Here is a 20,725-nt window from a genome sequence, read left to right as displayed (position 1 = left end):
CTTTGATCAGTTCATCTTCTAAAATTTATCAGCTGTTGTATTTACCAACTGTGAAGTGTGTTGCATTACTGTTATTTTGCAGTCGATGAAGAATTAATTATAAAGTCCAAAGTGGCTTTGGTTTGCAGGCATTCAGCGTAACACAGTTCACTCTTATTTTTCCTAGGGCAGTATATACACATCTTTCTAAAGAAGGAACAAGATATTTTCAGATTGGATGGCCAAAAACTGTCAGATAATATCAATTTCTGAAAGCTGGCAGAGAAGTGACTTGCCTAAAGTCACAGGAGAGGGAAAACAAAAAAATCACCGTGAGTCATTCGCATAACTTAAGCTGACATTTTATAGGGATGGATAAGTGTGTTTTGGAATATAAAAGCTAGAGCTCTGCCCTCTCATCTCTTGGATGTAATATTTGAAAAGAAATTTATCTGTTTGAGTCTACCTTTGGCAACATAGTTGATAGGTGATTGCATATAAACAGTATGCTAAGGTGTTCTGTGCTCACAAGAATTGTCTGTATGCCAGCATTTTGGGCCTTATTTATGGTGGACTTTCAAAAGACAGAAGTGACTGCAGCAAAATCTCAGTGTGTTTCAAGATACTTTTGAAAAGTTCCCCTGGTTCTGCCCTTGGGAATTAACAATATATGTAGGTATCTTTAGTACTTGTCAAATCAGAGAACAAACGAAAACCCTACAACCCCTAAGCATAATCCTCATGTGCACAATAAAGCTATTTATGTGAGTGCCTAAATATTACTTTGGGGTGTCTTTGTCTATATAGAGGAACAGGCTGGCAGAGCTTTTGAAAACTACATTATTCTGCAAGCGCTATTCCCAAACAGCTCTTAGGTAGACACTGTCACACTAAATATGAATCCCTCCCAAAGGATGCTTTTATTCCAGAGTGCCTATGCACAGAGTAAGCACTCTGGTATAGCTTTATCACCCTGCAACAACTAATAACTACGTAAACAATCCTCCATCAATTATTCTTTGACTTCATAAAATAGTTCTTAGAGGGTCAATGAATGTGTAGAATTAAAGATAATATCCGATCTTGGAGTGCTAATTTGAAAGGTGCATCTTCAAAATATTGTGTGACCAGTAACTAATCATTAGGCTTCCAAAAGATGTTACATAATAAGTGCATATACTACATCATATTACAAAATAACACCAAGCGTCAAGGCATCCCTGGTTTACCCCTTCTCTCTCAAAGGTTCTGCTGGTGGTCTGTGCACTTCCAGCTGTCGTGGAGATGCTGGCAGTGAGATCCATCACGCTGAGCCGCATCTCCTTTCATCGGAGACTGCCTCAATTCAGGTAAGACCCAAGGACAATACTTGCTATAAAAATATGAAATATCCAGCTCATATTTTCATCCTCAAAAGGCATTTTAATCCATTCTTATAATAGGGAAATCATGATTGAAGGGGGGTGGGAGGGGAATTTAGGTTTACATGGATCAAAGGGACTAGAATCAAATATATTAGCTGCTTTATTCTCCGGACTTTCCAAGTTGGCACTTGCCTAATCAGAACAGAAGAATCTGATGGTTGGCCACTGGAGAACATCCCATTAAAATCTATTTTGGAGGTACGATGTCTTCTGGTTTCCACAGTATAACATTTCATCTAAAGCTGGCTCCAGACAAAAAATGTTTTTTTCTGACACACCTGAAATCATCTCAGAATTGCAGAATACTTTTGGGTGAAGGCAATTATTTCAGATTCTTCAGCTTTCTGCTTTCTTGCAGTAATTTCTTTTTCTTCCTGTAAATTTGAAAATGCATGGTGAGAAGAGAAAGAAGGGAAGAGACAAAAAAAAAGGAATATTAAATATTTCAAAAGCAATCCAAATATAAACAAGCACAAAGTTTCTTTTACATCTCCTAAAGCAATCAGACTAATATATAGAATAAGAGTACTACACTGCTTGGAAGTTATGTTAGCTAATTTTTACCCCAAATTACGCAAATTTTCAAATCTAGATAGCATCGTATTTAACATCTCACTTCAGCTCCTCCTGCAGTGACCTTGTCAAAATTAATCACTTCCCAACCAAAATCTGCTGATTTGACTCCCTTAGGGAGTAATAAGCAGATTCCATTTAAGTCAGTCTCAGGAAAAGGCCATACTGCTATGATATACCCCGAGATATTTATATTGTGCCTAACAAACTACATACATTACATCTCCTCTTTGACCACATCTGAAAGCTCTTCTAAATGTTGGTGTTAGCTAACAGGTTCTACCTCTAGCAAGAGGGAAGGATAGCAGAACTGAATACACATTATCAGAACACTGTAGGAAGAGGCCATACAGTCTTTTTGTACCTAAGAAATTCTTGCTGCTCTTTCTGCTGCCTCTGGTCGAAATCCTTAATTTCTCTGCAGTGCCTCTGGTATATTTCTTTGAATGCAGCATTCATTGCGTGAATACGCCTGAAACTCTCTTGGATAAGGTCTGCATATGTTGGAGTTGACACTGTAAGTTTTGCATGAAGGAAATCTCACCCGTGTTTTCCTTCTCTTTGGTCAGAACTAAAATGAACTGAAAAAGCTGTTTATGTACAATGGGTCCCAGGATGGGAATAACAAAGTGAAATCAGTCAAGCTTCACAGACCAGACTGGAGTAATAAGAGGTTTACATGGTTAAAATGGACCTACATGGAAGGAAGAGGGATCGCACTGCGGGGTTGTGTGAAGTCCCTCTCCAAGTCTGCAGATCTTTAGGCAAGGCCCAGACAAAATATTCAGCTGTTGCAGGTAATCCTGCATTAAAAATAAAGATTTTGCACCACTAATTTATCTTGAATTAATCATGAAGGATATGGTATAGGCTTAGAGATCTCTCTTCTGCGTATCAAGATGTCCTGTCCAGAGCGTGGTTCAGCATTGTGGCTCTGGAGGTAATGATGAATTAGAGGGCTGTGTCCATTGATATTAAAGAGATGCCAAGTGAAGTCTGGACCATGACAAGCTGGATGTGACTGGAGAAGAAAAGATGCAAAGGAGAAGTTACTAATTATATTCCTCCCTCCCACCAGCTTCCCCCCAACCCCATGCCCGAAAAAGCTGGAGATTCCAGGAATGGCTTTCTCAGTCGGAAAAAAGAAATAATCTGTAAGTATGCAATTATGCAAATTCAGAATGAAATAGCAGTCCATTTATCATGAACTTCAGTTTCTGTGTGATCGTTTTAAGAATTATTGTGAAATAAGTAATTGTTCACATATAATAAATGATGACATGATAAAAAAAAAAAAACACAAAAATGCAGACTGGAAAAAAACAAGGCAGCTTTTAAGCTTTGCAAAACCTAACCCAGGTTGCAGCCATTCTGGAAATATGCATCAATACATCATACACAGTGCATCAAGCAGACAAAGGAGATAAGAAAGGTTTTCCTTTTTCAGAATATACAATGCATTTTTTTAAGATAAGAAAAAAACAAACTAATAATAGAAAAAATAGGGCTGCCAAGGACATTAAGAGATTATCTAGTTCAAAGCAGAATCAGCTAAACCTGATAGATGTTTGTTTGCCTGGGGAGACTAGATCTTTTACCAGAGGTCTTTGAGAAAGAACCATTTTCAATGCATAGCTATCCTTGCCATTACCCTGTTTTCCATCATTCACTGCATAAAACATTAAAAAAAAAAAAAAAAGTCAATATACTTTGACCTAACTTCTAGGTTTAAAAGGACAAAGAACGCAGTAACACAGTGATGCAACACAAGAGCACTACAGGTCTGGCACGGTAGCGGAGGCCTTGAGAAGCTGACACCCAGGATGCAGTTTGCAGGAGCACAGCTAGGTGAACAGGACATGGACTTGGCACTGGAGACCCCCCTGCTGTAAACAACTCAGTAACAGTCACAGAAAAGCAGAGCTGAACCTGCATCAAACAGTAAATTCTTGGCTTTACTTACATACAAGGTGTGCTTCCTCTTTGCCCATAAAAAGGATTTTAAGCGTAACAACATGTTTCACTAACTAGAGGCTGACACACCCGCTTCTGGATTCCACTGGTAGCTGACAGACTAGAACAAGCACAAGAACAGTCTCAGCTCAAAGAGAAACCAATACCAAAGACAGATGGACAGGGATTAAGCATATATCCTGGCTGTAGCAAAAATTTAGTCCTTTAAAAAAATCTATCAGCACTATTTCTGATCTATGCCAATACTTTTTTTTTTCCCCTCCATCTGTAACATTTCAAAAAGTAGCTTTTTTTCTCTCATTTTTAAGATGATAATTCCCGGTAACTTGCAGCCTGCTTTAATTCTTCAGTGACAGGTTTGATTCTGTGACATTCTAGAATTTATTTTTGTCTGACGACAAACTTTTGTTTTTTTTTTTTAACCCATTTTATTTCCTCTGAAATGGTCACTAGTCTTCAAAGTCCATCCAAAGCAATCAACAAGCCTGCATTTGAATTAAAGCTCGTACTCAGACCTGGTTAAAGTCCATGAGTGAATAATCCAAGAGACTGAGGCAGTAGCAAGGCCAGTCAGACACTAAGGCAGTGTCTGAGTGCACTATGGAACGTGGCCTGGCTCAAGTGATCATCCTGACTGACATCTCCTGTTGCTCCTTTCAGAGTTAGACCCTTGGGCTAAATCAGAAGGCCATTTCTCATGCTTTCCCTTATCTAAATGGCTTTCTATTTCTATTACTTGCAATAATTGTGCTGCTCATCTGAGCAAAAATGAAGACATGGGATTAGACAGATAGAAACATGGAGAAGAAAGATGGGGAAAATCTGCCTGAGCAAGGGGCTCAATGAGTTTTGCCATTTGTTGGACTCTCACCCTTCCTGAAGACAGAGGGACTTCCCTGGCATTGAATGTGAGCACATTAAGTTGAATTTGCTTAGCTTCAGTGGCATATGTTGGTGCAAAAGGAAGGAAGAGAGAGGAGAGCAGAGTATTGTTTCAGGAGAAAGGTGAAATAGAAAAAAAATAATTTAAACACAATACTCACCAAAACGGAGTTACAAGAAAACTGCCTGATGGATGCATTTACTATGCTGCAAACCACAGGACTGTGTGTGCATTCTTCACACCAAAGAAATTCTGATTGCATATACAAACAAGCTGGCAATACTGCAAGTATTTTCTTAACTGTCATTGCAAAAACAAAAACCAATGCTCCTCTAACTTAATCACACAATGGAACTGAAATATAATCTAAAATAGATGCAAAACAAAGCAATTTTACAACCAGAATACACACACACACACATTTATAAAGGGTTCAGTGTTACAAGTTAAAAAAGCGTAATTAATGGAATGTGTTTTTTTCTAATATGTTCCAGCTCACAGAAGCTAAGTGCTCTGGTGTCAAGTAGACTGAATAATGACATCAAGTACACTGATGTGGTTTGTACTCAGCGCAGTATTTTCATTGGAAAGTTTCGGAAACAATAATGTATTTAAAGTACAGGCAGTAGAAACATTTTAAATTTCCAGGTTAAATCACAGTTCACTGGTCACACGCAAGAATGGCATTTTACAAGGGGGAAAAAAAATCACACTTGGAAGAGGTTCAGCACTAGTCCAATAGACATTTGTTTGTAAAAACAAAACTCAAACAAAAAAACACCTTTGAAGAACCTCTGCTTGCAAAATACATTATTTTCAAAGTGTCCCTACGTACCTTGTGGCTTTTGAAAATTCAAGGTTTTCTATCACTGCCTCTCAGTTGGTAACAGCTTTTGTTTCACACCAGCCGTGCTGCAGAACCAAACAGTCTCATTCCTTGGCCAGTTTTCTACTCTTGGCTTTGCCTGCTGCTACTGCAAGCGAGTTTGTGTGCAAACCTCAGAAAAAAAATAATCTTGCTCCCTTTGTATTACATGTATTTGCCAGACTAGTGGCCAGAAGAGATCACAAGTGATTTCTTTTTCATTTCCGAAAACTCAGACAGGCTTTGACAGCGTCATCACATAATTATTTTGAGCTCTTGAAAGAGCTTCAGTCAGCTTTAAAATAATTATTTCCCTCAGGTTTGCTACCCATAGAGCCTTAATTTACAATAACGGTCCAGCTAATAATTTTCTTCATTCTTGCATTTTCAAATTTCAGTGATTTATTAACCTGATTATCCTTATGTTTTACTGTTTGTTTCTCTTGCCTTGGATTATCATGATGTCTTTACCAGTCTTACTGCAATTTTTATCTTTCTCCATAATTCCCTCTGTATCTGAAGAAAGTTTACCAGTTCCCCTCCTGGTACTTTTCTGAATTGGTGATTATAAATGATACTTATTTGACTCTGAAACTCAGTGCAGGTACACAACTCCCACTGAACTCTATATAAGCCCTAGTCTGTATTGCATGTTTTTCTTCCTATGTTGTCTGTGGTCTATTACTCTTTTCACACTTAGTGGTTAAGGCAGCACTTGGTGCTTAAATGGCCAGGCAATCCAAGAGAGGAATTGCTCAGGCATTCAGAGACAAATTTCACACATGATCCCTTTTCTTAGGGAAAGGAGTATGTGACAGGAGAGCGCATGACACACTATTCTTAACTCTTCTATTTCAAAATAGTATTTGGTGTTACAGTTGCAGCCAGGAGATGTTTCTAGCTAAAATGCCACTGTTCCCCTCCTCAGCTATCATGGGGCTAATGCAGCAAAAGTAAATGGGGCTAAGAAACCGGTGAGTGTTAACAGCCACCTCTGTAAGGAATAACCAAGAGCTTGAAGACATCCTCTCTAGCCAAAGTAAAAGCATCTGCGAATCATCTCTGGAGTCTGAAAGGGTTTTTCTGGGTGTTGCTTCAGGAAAAAATTACATATTAGACAGTAGAAAAACAGGAAATTCCAGACACAGTATAAATAAACCTACAGTATATATTTTGTCACCAAAACTATATTAAAGTCTCTAAAAAGCAAATGCTAAGTTGAAAAACATACAGAGCTACAGACTTCAAAACTGTCCTCAGTATAGAAATAGAAATTTATACAAAGCACTGGAATCTGGAAGCAGTATTTGTCAATAATTCAAATACAATGGTGGTTGTTTACAGTCACTTGTACGACCCACTCCAGAGAAAATAGCCAAGTCCTCTCACCCATTTATAGGAAGATGAAGGTTTTAACAGGGCACAGGAGAAGGATCTTATTGGCTTAGGGACAGAGAACAACACTAAGCAGCCCAAAACCAGACTGTTCCCATACCAGCAACTGCCCTTTAGATTTTTTTTTCTGTATTGCAGGAAATATGTGGATGGCAGCAAGACCAGCTATTGTCTGCTGAATCACAGAATCACAGAGTGTTTGAGGTTGCAAGAGACCTCTAGAGATCATCTAGTCCAACTGCCCTGCTCCAGCAGGAACACCTAGAGCACGTGGCACAGGGTGGCATCCAGGTGGGTGCGGAGGGTCTCCAGAGAAGGAGACTCCACAGCCTCGACTCAGAAAAAGTCACTCAGCCTATGACAACCTGGCCCATTCTTTCTTCAAACACAACACACCTCTCTAGGATGAGGTGCTGCTTTTAATCTCATAGTTTTCAGCATATGTTGAGTCTCCTTCCAACTACTTTCCATCTGATCCTTTCCAAGCTTTGCATCTTGGGTCTGCAAGTCTGAAATAAGAAAAAAGCAGTAGGAATATGGTGGCCCCGATCTAGCAAATCGGTGAATCCAATATGTAAGGAAGTATTTGCACTAATTACACACACACACATATGATGTACATCATACAAGCAGCTGTGATGGATTCCAGCTATCTAGGATCAACATACATATACCCATATATATGCACACACACCCTCCTGCTTTGCATGTGGGGAGCATATATTATTGTATAGAAAAGAGCTGGGGAACAACAAGCCTCCAAAGTCCTAGTAAAGTAAATAACACTTTACATTTCTTCCCAGTCATATACCTGGAAAAGTCACTGCTTTAACTTTTGCTTGTTTGGACTTGAAGTCTTTGCTTGTTTGATGAGGTTGGTACTTGCTAGAAACCTGTCCATGTCTTGGTTCCTTCAAACAAAAAAAGAAAAGCAGAAAAAGTGTTTGAGTCATTTACCATGTTGGTAGGATTAATACCTCAATTTTCATGTATATGCTTGAAAAAAAAATTTAGTTCATCCACAAGTGAAACATTACTGTTCCTGGGTAAAATATAGAAGCAGTAGTGCTAGGAAAGCCACAGTGCAATCACAGGAAAAGGAATAAAAACACACAGCTGCAATTGTAGAAGAAATTTCAGGGTGGTAAAATGCAATTATAGGTTAGGATAATAGCTATGCCACCAGGACAATGTCTTTAACTAGTAAAAAGTAACTGACTAAACTGTTCCATAAAATGCTCAGCTGCTGCTGCAGTCAGCCATCTAACTGAAGGAAACTAGGATTTTGCATCTCTCAAGATGTATCAACTCTACAAATTGCTTCAACAAAATGAATAAAGCACATCATAAACACATTCCCACTTCCAATATGCAGATCTTTGGAAAACAAAACAAAAAGTCTCTAACATCACATATTTGTTAGATTTCTCTGAACCATTTCATAAGCAGACGAATATCTTCCAAGTCTTGAATATACCTAATTTCAGATTTTACGAAGAAAGACTTGCTGTTTTGCCAACTTGTATTCCAAGCATCTAGAATTTAAAAGAATCTTTCTACTGATCACCAATTCCTTTCCCACTCCAATGTGCCTTTCCTGATACTGGCTTCAGTATCAGATTCAGTGTTCCTAGACTCCCATTAAATTTACCCTCTGTCTACATTTACCATTACTATTTCTTTCACAGTTCATACTTTCTTCCCATGCTACTTTGTTCAAATATACTTCTAACTCTTCTCCTTCTTCCTCACTTTAACTGCACTCTATGCTTAGAATTTTTCCATTCGTTGCATGAAAAACAACCAACTTTTTCTTTCCTCCTAAAACACTAACAAAACATTTATTTGATAAAGAACAATGAACTTCTATTAGATGCTCTAAGATATTTTTTAATTTGGATCCAAAACAGCAGTAATGTTTTTGCATTAGCCTATCATCCAGGTCAGTCAGGTCTCAAGAATTCAAAACAGCAGGCTCAAAGGCTCGTAATTAAAGCCTAATCTAAAGCAGCTGCAGTGCAGTTCCCAAGGCCTGTAAAACAAGTACTTACTGTGGATTATTTTGAAAGCATAACTACCTGTAGAGGTGACTAAATATTAAATTAGGAGACTTGTTTTGCAAACTGCAATGCCCATTGTTTACTGACTAGATCACCGATTTTTTGCAGCCTGTGAAAAACAGGCTCACCTGACTCAATTTAGATGGGAAGTTTTGCCATGTTCTGCACAAGGTTTGACATAACCATTACAATCCTTGATAGCAAGTTATCATTATGAGTTGTTTAAACTGGAAATAGAAGTAATATGTTACTTCAGCAGAAAATAAATGAATTGGAAAAAAAAAAAAAAGCTTGCCTGCTTGCCTGACCCATTAAAACAATTTAGATTTCTTTTGAGGTGACATAATTTAAGCCTTCAGAGACTTAGAATTTTATCTGCTTTTATTTCCAAAATAAATCACTTAGTTTTGTGCACTGGAAACCAATTTCTAAAGACAGCACTCTTTCCCTTCCCAGTAATGTCCTAAACACGAAATTCTTCACAATATTCAAGCACTTGGTGCATATCTCAGAGTTCAATGTGGTTTTGCCTGAACCCTTTTTTCTCTTACTTCTTTTCTGAAGGAGCTATCTGGTATATCTTTGCTTGGAGAGTACATTATAGACAATGAGGATTGCCTGTGGAGTGATGACCTATGATGAGTGGGAGTCCCTAGGCACAAAGGGAATTGCAAAACATGTTTGTAGAGCACATGATTGCATTTAGTAAGATCAAACTTGGAAAATAAGAAAACTGTTAATGAATTTTAAGGAATATCTTCCTGATGGTAAAAGAAAAGTTTCTTTTTCATGTCATTTGACAGAAAAAATGATCAAAACAAGAATATGGTCAGTAGCAGGGACAAGAGAAAGAGCAGTAGCTACTTCCAGTTAAAGCCTTGGCTTCTGTGACATGTCTGCTTGCTGGTTGTTCATCTTTTGTGAACATACTTTTTACCTTACATTGAGGTAGGCTGTGCCTATTAGTCTTCCTTGGACTGCTGCTGGCTTTGAAGAAATCTGGGGAAAGCAGAAAGAATGAAAAACAGTTCATTGGTTTTGAAGCTAGGACTTGGAACTTTATGCAGAGACAGCTCTCTTACAAGGCTCATTTTACTTGGGTATTTTGATTTTGGATGCTTCATTCATAATCTATATTTTCAAGGTTCTCTCTTTTCCCTATGAATCAGTGAAGATCCTGCCTTATCCCTTTAAATGCAACACCACCATACAGCTACTTATGTGATAGAAGCTGAACTACCAAGACCACTCCTGTGTGGTACCAGAGTGTCTTGGTGAGTAGAATGAGCTACTTACACTTGCATTCCTCACTACCCCTGAGAAAATGCAGCTTTAAAACAGGAAAAAAAAAAAAAGAGTAAATAAAAGGTACGTTCAGCGCAGTTGCTGCTATAGCACCTGGTTTTTGCAGGTCTCATAGAAACAGACTATCTTATCTCCTGCATATCCTTGAAGAGCTTTTACCCTAGTCATTCCTAGCTTTTATCCTCGTCATTCCTGAAAAGCCACCTCATTTGCACACATGCTTATGTGAGATATGCAGGACCGGAAATGACTTTAGAAAACACACAGTCCACTTTCATGTTACTGTAGATACCACATCATGTAACTCATCATATTTCTGATTCTTCCTTCCATAAAAGGCAGCCTGCACACACACCTTCTCAGCATAGAGTACCAACATAGAACAAGACCTGCAGATTTCTCCTCAGGACATCGTGGGAAGAAAAGTGGCCACCTGTTATGGATACTAAATCCCTATTTAGCTCAGGAGGAACTAGAGAGAACTGGTTTCATCAGTGTCCTTACTATTTCCGTGCTTCCCTTTTGGTGACTCCAGGTTGCTCATCTTGAATCTCTCCGGTTCCAACTGGGAGTAGTCCCAGTGAGCATAACTTCTTGGGATTGGTCGTGTGCCTGAGTGGAGAGAAAGAAGAAATAGCAAATGAACAAGAGAGAGAAAAAAAAAATCTTACATCATCAGTGTGCACTATACACGCTAAGCTTCACATTATCCCATGTGATGCTGCATCATTTGTGTGTGCAGACAAAACACAGTTGATATTCCTCTAAGACACCCCATAAATAAGGTTAGAAGTGGATTTAGAAGCTAGACCCTGCGTGCTCCGTTTATAAATATCAGTAGCTCATGCTGAAGGCCTGCGATATCTTGTCTCAAGCAGTTACCAGCTGTGGAAGGTTACAGCAGAACATAAGAAACGGGTTTATATGGAGTGATTCCTCCTGTAGTATAGTCTCCTTGAATCCAGTCATTAGGAACTACAGAAGTTTAATATTTCACAGTTTCATGAAGAGGAGATCTTAGTCATTCACAAACACAGAAACAGAAAAAGACTGCGATGGTGAGAGAGAGGCAATGAGAAGAATGAAATCAAAGATGCAGAAGTAAGCAAGAAGAGCCAGGTAGCTGGGGAGTGGGATCCATCTGGACAGAAGCTCTCCCTGCTGAACCTTCAGCCTGCAGATCAGCAGGAAAGCTTCAAGGCCACCTGTCAGGAAGACAGGGATTTTGCCCAGAGCACGTGAGCAGCAGAACTGCCTGTATTTTTGCCTAAACTCTTCAAGGTTGGCACTGTGGTGAGGACAGTAACAGGGTGATTCAGACGCCCCTTCAGAGGCATGTAAACTGTCTACAGAGTGTATCTTACCCACTTTTTTTTGCCGTTTAGCTCAGAGAATCCATTAGGGATTACAATATATTGTTTTACATGCTAGCATGTGTAAGAAATAGCCAAGTAAATAAACGTAAGTGTCTGAAAAGTATGTGTACAAATTCTGGGCAGAATGGGAGTTTAAAGACAAGGAATAACTCAATTTTGAGGCTATGCTTGCACAAGCTGCACTTTTGGACAGAAACAAAAACTTCTCTCACCTGCCATCCATTCTGAAATTATATTACAAAGCTGTGTCTTGAACTCATCAGTATTGAAATGTGATCTTGGGAAACCAGAGCAGAAGCAAACGTACAAGGCTTGACTCAGCAATGAAGGGAAAGCCTAGGAGTTAAGTAAAGAAAATCACAACTCCATATACTTTTTAGCTGAGACCTGTTCTTAGAACAGGCACGCTGTTCTCTTGAATGACAAAGGTCTGCATTTCAACAAAAGGAAAGGCTGCTTTGAATACTTAGCCCGAGTATTGACAGAGTTATCAGTGCCCCAGTTCTCTAGTTCAGAAAAACTTTTACTACCTATGTAATCTGAAAGTTTACATATTCTTTATTTTGGATTAAGGTATACCTGAAGTTTTAATTAATGTAGGCCCCATAATTTAAAAAGGTACAATATTTTTTTTAAAAAAACTTCTTTCTTTACATTCTTTACAGAAAATCAGATTAGCATAAAGAAAGAGAAGAATTGGACTGTTAGTATAGATATTTAGAGCATTTAGGAGACAATAACTACCTCGTCTGAGGCAAAGAATTTGAAGGAAAAACAAAACAAACAATCAAGACCCAGGGAATAAGTATATAACTGCCTAAAAGAGTAGGTGAAGGCATAGTTCTTGAAGGACAGAGAGAGCAGAGGTCAGCAACTAGAAATGAAAATGGTGTTTTCCCACCATATTATTTTATTAAAAGCGTTCTTATTCAAAACACAAAGGCACGAACTTTCCTGGCTATCACTAGATTCAAACTGCAGGGCTACCACCCATGATGCTCCAATATGCACAAAAGTTAACAGTCCAGCTGAGAGTTGGATATCAGGATTCTTGCAAAAATCAACTTACAGTATTAGATTACCCTGGGGCGATGGATTTCTCCATCTCATTTCATTGTTTGAAATACAGCTCTTTTTGTTTTCTTTGGCTATCTACATTCACCTCAATGAAGGCCTCCTGGTGGTGGAACTGGTGATAGTCAAGGAGGAGGAAAGCATAATTCTTTGCAATACGATCAAACAGCTGTTCCTCTATCTCTGGGTTTGGCTGTCATGAAAACAAGAGACAACTGCAGAAAAACGAGGTGTTTCTTTATCAGAAGGGGCTTAGCTGACTCCAGCGTGCCAAGGAGACAAGAAGTATCTCAAGTTAAAGAAATTCATTGGGCGGGGGAGTAATTTCACTATGCCCCCCCAAAAAAAAGTTTTTAAACTTGGTTTAATTTAGCCCATCAGTAATTGTAACAATTTTTAAGCAGCAGAGATCAAAATAAACATTCTCTGACATCAGAGTAAGCCTAGAGTGAATCTAGTGAATTTTCTAGTCACTGGGATTTCTGTTATTATGACTGAGAACAAAATAATCTTACAATATATATGAAAAACAAACCAACTGAAATACACTATAGATTTAAAAGCAACTCTGAGGCCATCTAAGCTATAGATTCTGGATTGCTCTTGGACTGAAAAAGCCTAAAGAGCTGCAAGCTGCCAAAAGCAGCTTCAATCTATTCCAGAATTTCTACAGTGCCATGTGCTCCATGCACAATGTTGCATCATAGTGCTTCAACATTATGTAGCATCACAAGTCAAACTATCCCATGGCAGGAAAATAATGGAATATACTGGAAAGCAATGCTAGAAATAGCAAAGATCAGCTTGCCTTGATACCTACCTGATAGAAGTGGAGAAAGAGCCACCAAAAGCTATCCACCAGAATAGCCCGGGAGACTGGTGCAGTGAGAAAATTCCACAATGTTTTTGTAGGAAGTAAAGACTGGAAAAAAAAAAAAGGCTTTTTTTTTTAAACTATCTGCCTTTTTTAACCAGGCTGCCTGGCTTTTTCCAAGTGATAAATATACCTTTCCACTTGAGGAATTTATCTGGGCACGCACTGTTTTCTCCACGACATCTACGAGCTCTAGCCCATTTGGCAGTGGTGTCAGTTTATCCTTATTGTATCCTGGATATTGGTACGTTTCCACTGTGCCCTGTTCTGAAGTACTCTAGCATTTTGGGGGTGGATGGGATGGGAAAGAAAGAAATGACACAAAAAGGAAATTTCTAACAGGTTCTGATAATACATAATCTTTTTTTTTCCTCTGTGCCCCACAAGAAGACTCTGATGAGACTTGTGAAGTAAGTGACAGTAAAATTAACATAAAATGCTGTTTTTTTAGAGAGCATTAACTCTTTTTTACTTTTAATCTCTAGGATGCATATGAGAGGAAAGAGATGCATTAGTCACCTATTACATCTTATCTGACTGCTAATAAGTAGATCACTTCGCAGTCAATGAGTTGATACAGGTTAGCATTCTTGCACTTTATAAAAGCATCTCCAAAAACAAAGTTTAGACCTCAGTTGTCCCCAAAAGATCTCCTAGAAAAAAAATGGGACTCAGATTTTTTTTTCCCAAGAAATGCATCATGTACAGAAGGAGGGGGAAGGATTCTGTCTCCTCTTGAAAACAGGTTAATCACTTGTGAAGTGAACCTGACCTGAGGCAGCCCGTCAACCTCTGACCCATGCAAAGCGTGGCCGTACTTCTGCATTAAGCTACGTGTTTTCCTTCTGCGTTTATCTACAGAGAAAAGAAAAGCCTGAGAATACTGAGGACACAGCAGGACATATTAGAGAGCAAATTCAGATCAATCATAAATAATAAGGCATAGTCTCCATTCGGCTGTGCCATGTGCCTATTCTGAAATATAGTGGGTAGTATTTAAGGAAAAGTGGGTGGAACACTGAACACCCCGGTTTCCAACTATGAAAAAAAAAACAAAAACAAACAACCACACAGAGAAATGGGAAAGATCTTTGCTAAGGTGACCTAACCTGGTACTTTAACACGCAGCTTGTTTACAGTATTTGAATATTTATGACAGGTGTCAACTTATGTTGTATATGTCACTAGATTTTGATAACTCATAGTGTTGTAAGCAGCTTTTTCTTTCCCCCCTCAAATCATCTCCAGAAAGAAAAAGCAAAATTAACGCATCAAGATTATATGATAAACAATAAATATTTCAACACTAATTGGGACAATTATGTTTCCAGCAACAAACAGAACAAAATTTCTTGGTTTACATGCAAAGTGACCAAGCTGTGCCTCTGGCTTTGTCACAGATTCACTGCCAGACCCTGAATAAATGAAATAGTTCAACTTACTACAGCACTTAACCTGTTTCCTGCAAAGAGAACTCACGCACACGACTATGCGGAACACAGAGATGTTGTTGGCTTATTTCAGTTTGGAAGTAGACAGTAGAAAATAAATACAGGATTCCTCTAGGAAGGTGAACATTAAGATCCCTGTATACATGGCAATGTATGTCCTGACCAGAGCTCCTTTATGCCCATTCATTTTCTCAGTAACAACCCCCTGAAGTATCTATTATAGGAAATATATGTGCCTTTGTCTTTGGGTGTCTCAGGGAATGTCTCCTCTTGTCTGGAGCTCTTCTCTGAGTATCTCTTTGAAAATTCAAGATGTTTCATTGCCTTTGACAACAGTAAGAAAAAAAAATGAAAATGAGCATTAAGAGCTCGGTTCCTCTGTCATGTGTGGTCTGTGACGATCAAAAGCACTTATATTAGCTACTTTTTTTTTCCAGTTCAAAACCATGACTCTATATTCTCACAATCTTCTGGGATTCTTGCTCTCATTTTATTTCTAGCCATTGATCTTTTTATCCTCCTATTCAAGATATGCATATAAAAGTTGATAAAAGCCACAAAATCTCTATTTAGAGCTGCAAGTTTTTGCCTAGTTTTAAGGCTTTTGCTGTAACCCCCTCTCATATAAAGATGCTTAATTTCCAGTGCACGGATTTTAACACACAGGGCTAGAAGCTCATATATTCTAGTACGCTGGGCCACTATTTTAAAAGCATATGTCCAGGAAGATTTGTATTGTTATCTAGACTACTGGAATACACTGTAGCACTGGCGATTTTCCTTGTCTGTAGTCACCAGATTGGCATTGTGGTAGCTTTCAAATTCTTGTTCTGAGTGAACAATTTTCTGGTTCACTTCAGCCAGAGTGCCAATGGAGCACTCTGAGAATGAAAAGACCGTTAAGGAACATTGTTGTGAAATATGCATAAACGTATAAATCAAATGGAAAGACTGGAGACCCTCCTGTCATATTTTCTCCTCTGCTTCTCAGCACTTCTATTTATTCCCTCTCCCTCCTTTTGCTTTCCTTAGTATGTGCCTTTCAGGCAAGTCATTAGCCTGCTATCTCATTAATAAAAATGAGATAAAACAACCAAGCAAAGTTGGCCCCGTCTCTTCTGCTGAGCAGGGAAGCTCTGCAGCCTGCCTGGGACATCTAGGCTGTTTCAGAGGAAAGCAGAGGAAAAACAAGCGTCTGCTTTTTCCGAACTCCCTAAGCGCTTGGAGTCCAGAAGCCCAAGCTCCCCGGACTTCCCTACGCCGCCTCCATGTTCCCAAATAAGGAGATTCTCCCCGCTGAGGATACCCGCCGGGGCGTCCTCCGCACCCTCCAGCGCGGCCTCCCACAGCGGCGGCGCCTCCCACAGCGGCAGCCCCGCCAGGTCGCCCTGCGAGGCCGCCGCCTCCATCCCCGTCACGGGCGGCGCAGGCGCTGCGGCGGGGAGGGGGAGGAGCGCGCCCCGCCGTCACCACGGCAACGCAACGGCCGCCAACGGCTCCGCGGCGCGCGGCGGCCGAGCCCACGCGGGCGGTAAGTGCAGGGGCCGCCGCAGCGCGGGCCGCGCCCCCCCGCTCCTGGCTAAGGGGAGCGCCATGGAACAGTCCGGCTCGGCCGCCCCCGCGCTCGGGGCTGGCGCGACCACGCGGGGAACGGGGGGAGGGAGGGGTGTCCGTGCGTTCTATTCCCTCGCTGCTCCCGCTTGTTCCGCGGGTAAGATGCCGAGGGGGAGCTTGAGAAACGCTGCCTAGGGGTGCCGCGAGGTGGGTAACTCCCACCATGCTCCCCAGCCTTTTTTCCCGGGGCGAGACCTATAGAGTCCCCCCGTCCCATATGGGTGGTACGTCCCGTGCGCCCCCCCCCCCCCCCACCGCCCACGGGCGAACCGCGCGGGCCGCTCGGACGCGGGAGGAGGGGGGGATAGGGTAGGAGTGCGCCTGCGCGGAGGCGAGGCCGGAGGCGGGAGGGGGCGCGAGAGAAGGGGGCGCCGCGACGTCGGGCGCAGGTGAGGGGCGCGCGGAGGGAAGGGAGGGGTGACGTCAGGGGAGGGCGTGACGTCAGCGCCTCGCGCCGTTCCCGCCCCCGCAGACGGTTCGCGCCGTCACGTGGCGCGGCAGGTGCGAGGCGGGGGGTGGTGCTGCCCCGTCATGGCGGCGGTCCCCGGGCCTTTTTGCCCCCTGCCCGCTTTCGGGGGGGGAGGAGAAAAGCTGCAAAACAGCAGAATCGCACCAATTTGTGTTTATATATATATATATAAAATAAAGTGTTCACAAAGTTCGCACCTTTTTTTGCTAGAAGAACCGTTTGACAGAGAGGAGCCTCTGGTGGAGTGATGCTGTCTTAGGTACAACTGTAGCTGAAATAGTAACGATATACATTTTGCCTCTTGAACGAACCCATCAGTTTCTTTTGTAGCAATGTCTTTAAAAATGAGTGTTGCCTAACAGTTTTGAAAGGTGCAATGGTTTTAAAGAAGTAGTGACTAAAAGCTATAAATATCAGAATCATGAAATCCTGACAATTCTAGAGGTAATCGCTACGTTTGAGACCTAACATTCCTAATCCTCGCATTTTCTTTGTGTTTGGAAAATAGAGTAAAGCAGTCGGAAGTGCCACGTGCACTCAGGCAGTAGAACACTATGCCTCTCTTTGGGAACACTTTTAGCCCGAAGAAAACGCCACCTCGAAAGTCAGCTTCTCTCTCCAACTTGCACTTGGTAAGTTCTGGAGCCCGTGGCTTGCAGCCCTGTTAAGTATTCAGTGGCCAGGAATAGGTGGTTCGTGCTCAGAACTTGTGTGTTACAATCATTGTTAAGACACTCTCCGCTGGGATGCTGCCACCTCTGTCCCTTTCCTCCTGTGGCACAGGATCCATTCTGATCTCTGGTGACCAGATGCCAAGATAACGATGGCACTTGCCAGGGTAGCATGCATTAGCCCACCACAGTCCAGAGCTGCTTCTCCTGGACCTGGTAACTAGTGGTCCTAATCCAGATCCAGGGAGAGCATCTCCAGCAGGTCGAGGGAGGTGATCCTTCCTTTCTAAGCACAGGTGAGGAGAAAGCTGTGGAGATGTCACTCATATGTATAAATATCTGATCGGAGCATGTAAGGAGGGCAGAACCAGGCTCTTCTCTGTGGTGCCCAGAGACAGGATGAGAAGCAATGGGCACAAACTGAAACACAGGAAATTTAACTGGAACATGAGAAAAGACTTTTTTTATTGTGAGGGTGGCTGAAAACTAGAACCAGCTGAACTAGAACCGTTTGCCCAGAGCAATTTTGAAGTCTCCATCCTTTAAGATATTCAAAGCCTGATGGGATGCAATCGTGGGCAGCCTAACCCTGCTTCAGCAGGCGGTCGGACTGTGTGATTTCCAGAGGTCCCTCCGAGCCTCACCTGTTCTGTGATGCCTTTTCTAGCTTTCAGTGCCAATAGGAGGACAGAGTGGACCATAAGGAATGAACACATTCCACTTTCAATCCTTAGGTCGGAAGGATTCGATGTAGAGATGAAGTTTGCTTGCAGAACATGGAGTGTATGTTTGCGTGAGAGGAGATTCGGGCACGGTAGTGAGAGGCTACAGAGAGGCTGCTCTACTGTAGCAGCACACGGCTAGAGTTAGGATTTCAGACTTCTGGGCTGGTCACACTAGCAACTTCCATCAAAATCCAGTTGCTGTAAGTGATTATGAGAGGATAAGAGATAAAGCTTTGCATTTCTGTAAAACTCTGGGTTGGGTCTTCTCCCTGCAGCTGGATAGATCAACCCGTGAGGTTGAGCTGGGCCTGGAGTATGGCATCCCCACCATGAACCTTGCTGGCCAGAGCTTGAAGTTCGAAAATGGCCAGTGGGTAGCAGGTAGGACGAAACTCTTCTTGGTTTCATCCAAAATAGTTATGTGTGGTCTGATAATCCTAATTTTGATCTCTCTCCTCTAGAGTCAGGAAACTTCACTGGGGATCGCAGGGAAATGCAGCGCTTGCGCAAACGAAACCAGCAGCTGGAAGAAGAAAACAACCTTCTTCGACTCAAAGTGGATATTCTGCTGGACATGGTGAGTCTCTGAGCCTCTGCCTGCCCGTGGCAATGGAAATGGCTGAGCCACAAGCTCTGGGACCACCAAAGGTAGCAGTTCTCATTGCGGGGTGTGCTCTCTTCGCTGCTTTATCCTACTGTGTAAGAGGACTTTAATGGCAAAATAACTGTGAGAGTGAAGTTTGATCTTTTCTGCTTCCCCCCAAGAGGAGGGGAAGGTTCCCCCGGCAGAAGATCCTGGCTTCAGTGGAGACTGGAGCGGGATTAGATGGGAGCCTCAATGAGTGTTGTGTTTCCTCTTTCTGTACAGAGTATGTGGCCGCCTTCCTGCCACTTGGGAAACCAAATCTCAGTCACCTTCTGTGGCCACAGAAGATTAAGGCTCTGGGACCCTCCTTTTGGCATGACAAATGGTCTTTCATCTGTCTGTAAACCTTCTGGTGAAAGAACCCCCAGACCCTGTGTAAACTGAAATTTAACCCTGCCCAGAGATCATACTTTTCACACCTAAAGTATAGAAGCTAACTGAGAATCATTGCTCAGTTATTTATTGAGTTAACTTTTATGTCAGTCTGAACAAGTATTTATTCCATTATCATTTTCCTCCTTTATTCTGTGATTCAAAACTGGAAAGATGCTTTCTTGACTTTTGTTCTTTTCTACGCTAAGCAGAAAATCTAGTCTATCTCAGTGAGGTGCGAAATTCCAATTTCCCTCTCACTAAAATGTGAGCAAATGCTCCCAGGGGTGCTGTGGCTGTAAACCTCAGTGACATCTGTGGGAAGGTCGTGCTGTGAAATCCCAGGTGTCACTGAAAGAGCTTGTGAGACGCAGATGGCTCAATATGTTCTGCTACACTGAGACACGGTGCTTCTGCGGAGGGAAAGCAGCTACCTCTGACGTGCCCTGCGTCCTGTGGCAGGAGGGCATGGGCGAGGAGGTGCGGGACACCTCACACCCCCGCTGAGCTGATGTGAGCCCCACAAGCGTGACGTGAGGTGGAGATTGGGGCAGCAGCTCGTTTCTCTTGTTCCTTTACACTGCAGCTCTCCGAGACCACAGCCGAGTCTCACCTAATGGAGAAGGAGCTGGAGGAGCTGAAGACCCACAGCCGCAGGAGGAAGTGACTTGCGGGAAGAAGGACAGGCGGCTCCGGGAGAAGCCGCCTTGGAGTCTCCTCCGTGCAGCGCTGCGTGCAGGGTTGCTAGAGCTCGTGTGGACAACAGGGTTGTGTTGGTACTCGATATATAGTTATGCTATGTATAGTTGGTACTATGTATGTTGGTACTGTGTATATATAATGTAGATAGTTTGTCCCACGGGACAGTGAGTGACAGTACATACCTACAGTATTGCGTGGTGTTGCTCCTGCGGCAGGACGGGTGTTGCAGTGCTACAGTAAACGACGCCACACAGTTTGCCGTGTACCTCGTTACCTTTCCTCAGCAGTCGAGT

At 41.9% G+C, this 20,725-nt stretch overlaps 2 protein-coding genes across 3 annotated transcripts; one reads left to right on the top strand and one right to left on the bottom strand.

Annotated features, from left to right (window-relative positions):
* Positions 1-2,760: 2,760 nt before the first annotated feature.
* Positions 2,761-16,642, bottom strand: FAM227A (family with sequence similarity 227 member A). The gene is made up of 10 exons (XM_088531853.1): positions 16,540-16,642; positions 15,993-16,114; positions 13,729-13,830; positions 12,997-13,101; positions 12,047-12,170; positions 10,963-11,070; positions 10,091-10,152; positions 7,905-8,004; positions 7,490-7,602; positions 2,761-2,997 (listed from the first exon to the last, which is right to left on the bottom strand). The coding sequence occupies exons 1-10, from the start codon at positions 16,640-16,642 to the stop codon at positions 2,827-2,829; spliced, it is 1,110 nt and encodes a 369-aa protein (XP_088387979.1). The 3' UTR covers positions 2,761-2,826.
* Positions 16,629-20,421, top strand: CBY1 (chibby 1, beta catenin antagonist). 2 transcript variants are annotated; one of them, XM_088531841.1, is made up of 5 exons: positions 16,629-16,764; positions 17,825-17,948; positions 18,988-19,093; positions 19,174-19,289; positions 20,317-20,421. In XM_088531841.1, exons 2-5 carry the CDS (start codon positions 17,871-17,873, stop codon positions 20,395-20,397), a joined length of 381 nt encoding a protein of 126 aa, XP_088387967.1. In that variant the 5' UTR covers positions 16,629-16,764; positions 17,825-17,870; the 3' UTR covers positions 20,398-20,421. The 2 variants fall into 2 exon arrangements, with proteins under 2 accessions (XP_088387967.1, XP_088387966.1); XM_088531840.1 differs by lacking the exon at positions 16,629-16,764 and adding an exon at positions 17,189-17,236.
* The last annotated feature ends 304 nt before the right edge of the window (positions 20,422-20,725 follow it).

The sequence above is a fragment of the Tinamus guttatus genome, unplaced genomic scaffold, assembly GCF_059628265.1.
Source record: "Tinamus guttatus ecotype Peru unplaced genomic scaffold, ASM5962826v1 Tinamus_guttatus_pri_ptg000439l, whole genome shotgun sequence".
Lineage (NCBI taxonomy): Eukaryota > Metazoa > Chordata > Aves > Tinamiformes > Tinamidae > Tinamus > Tinamus guttatus.
The sequence above is the reverse complement of the archived record's forward strand: the minus strand, read 5'-3'. Positions and strand labels throughout refer to the sequence as shown.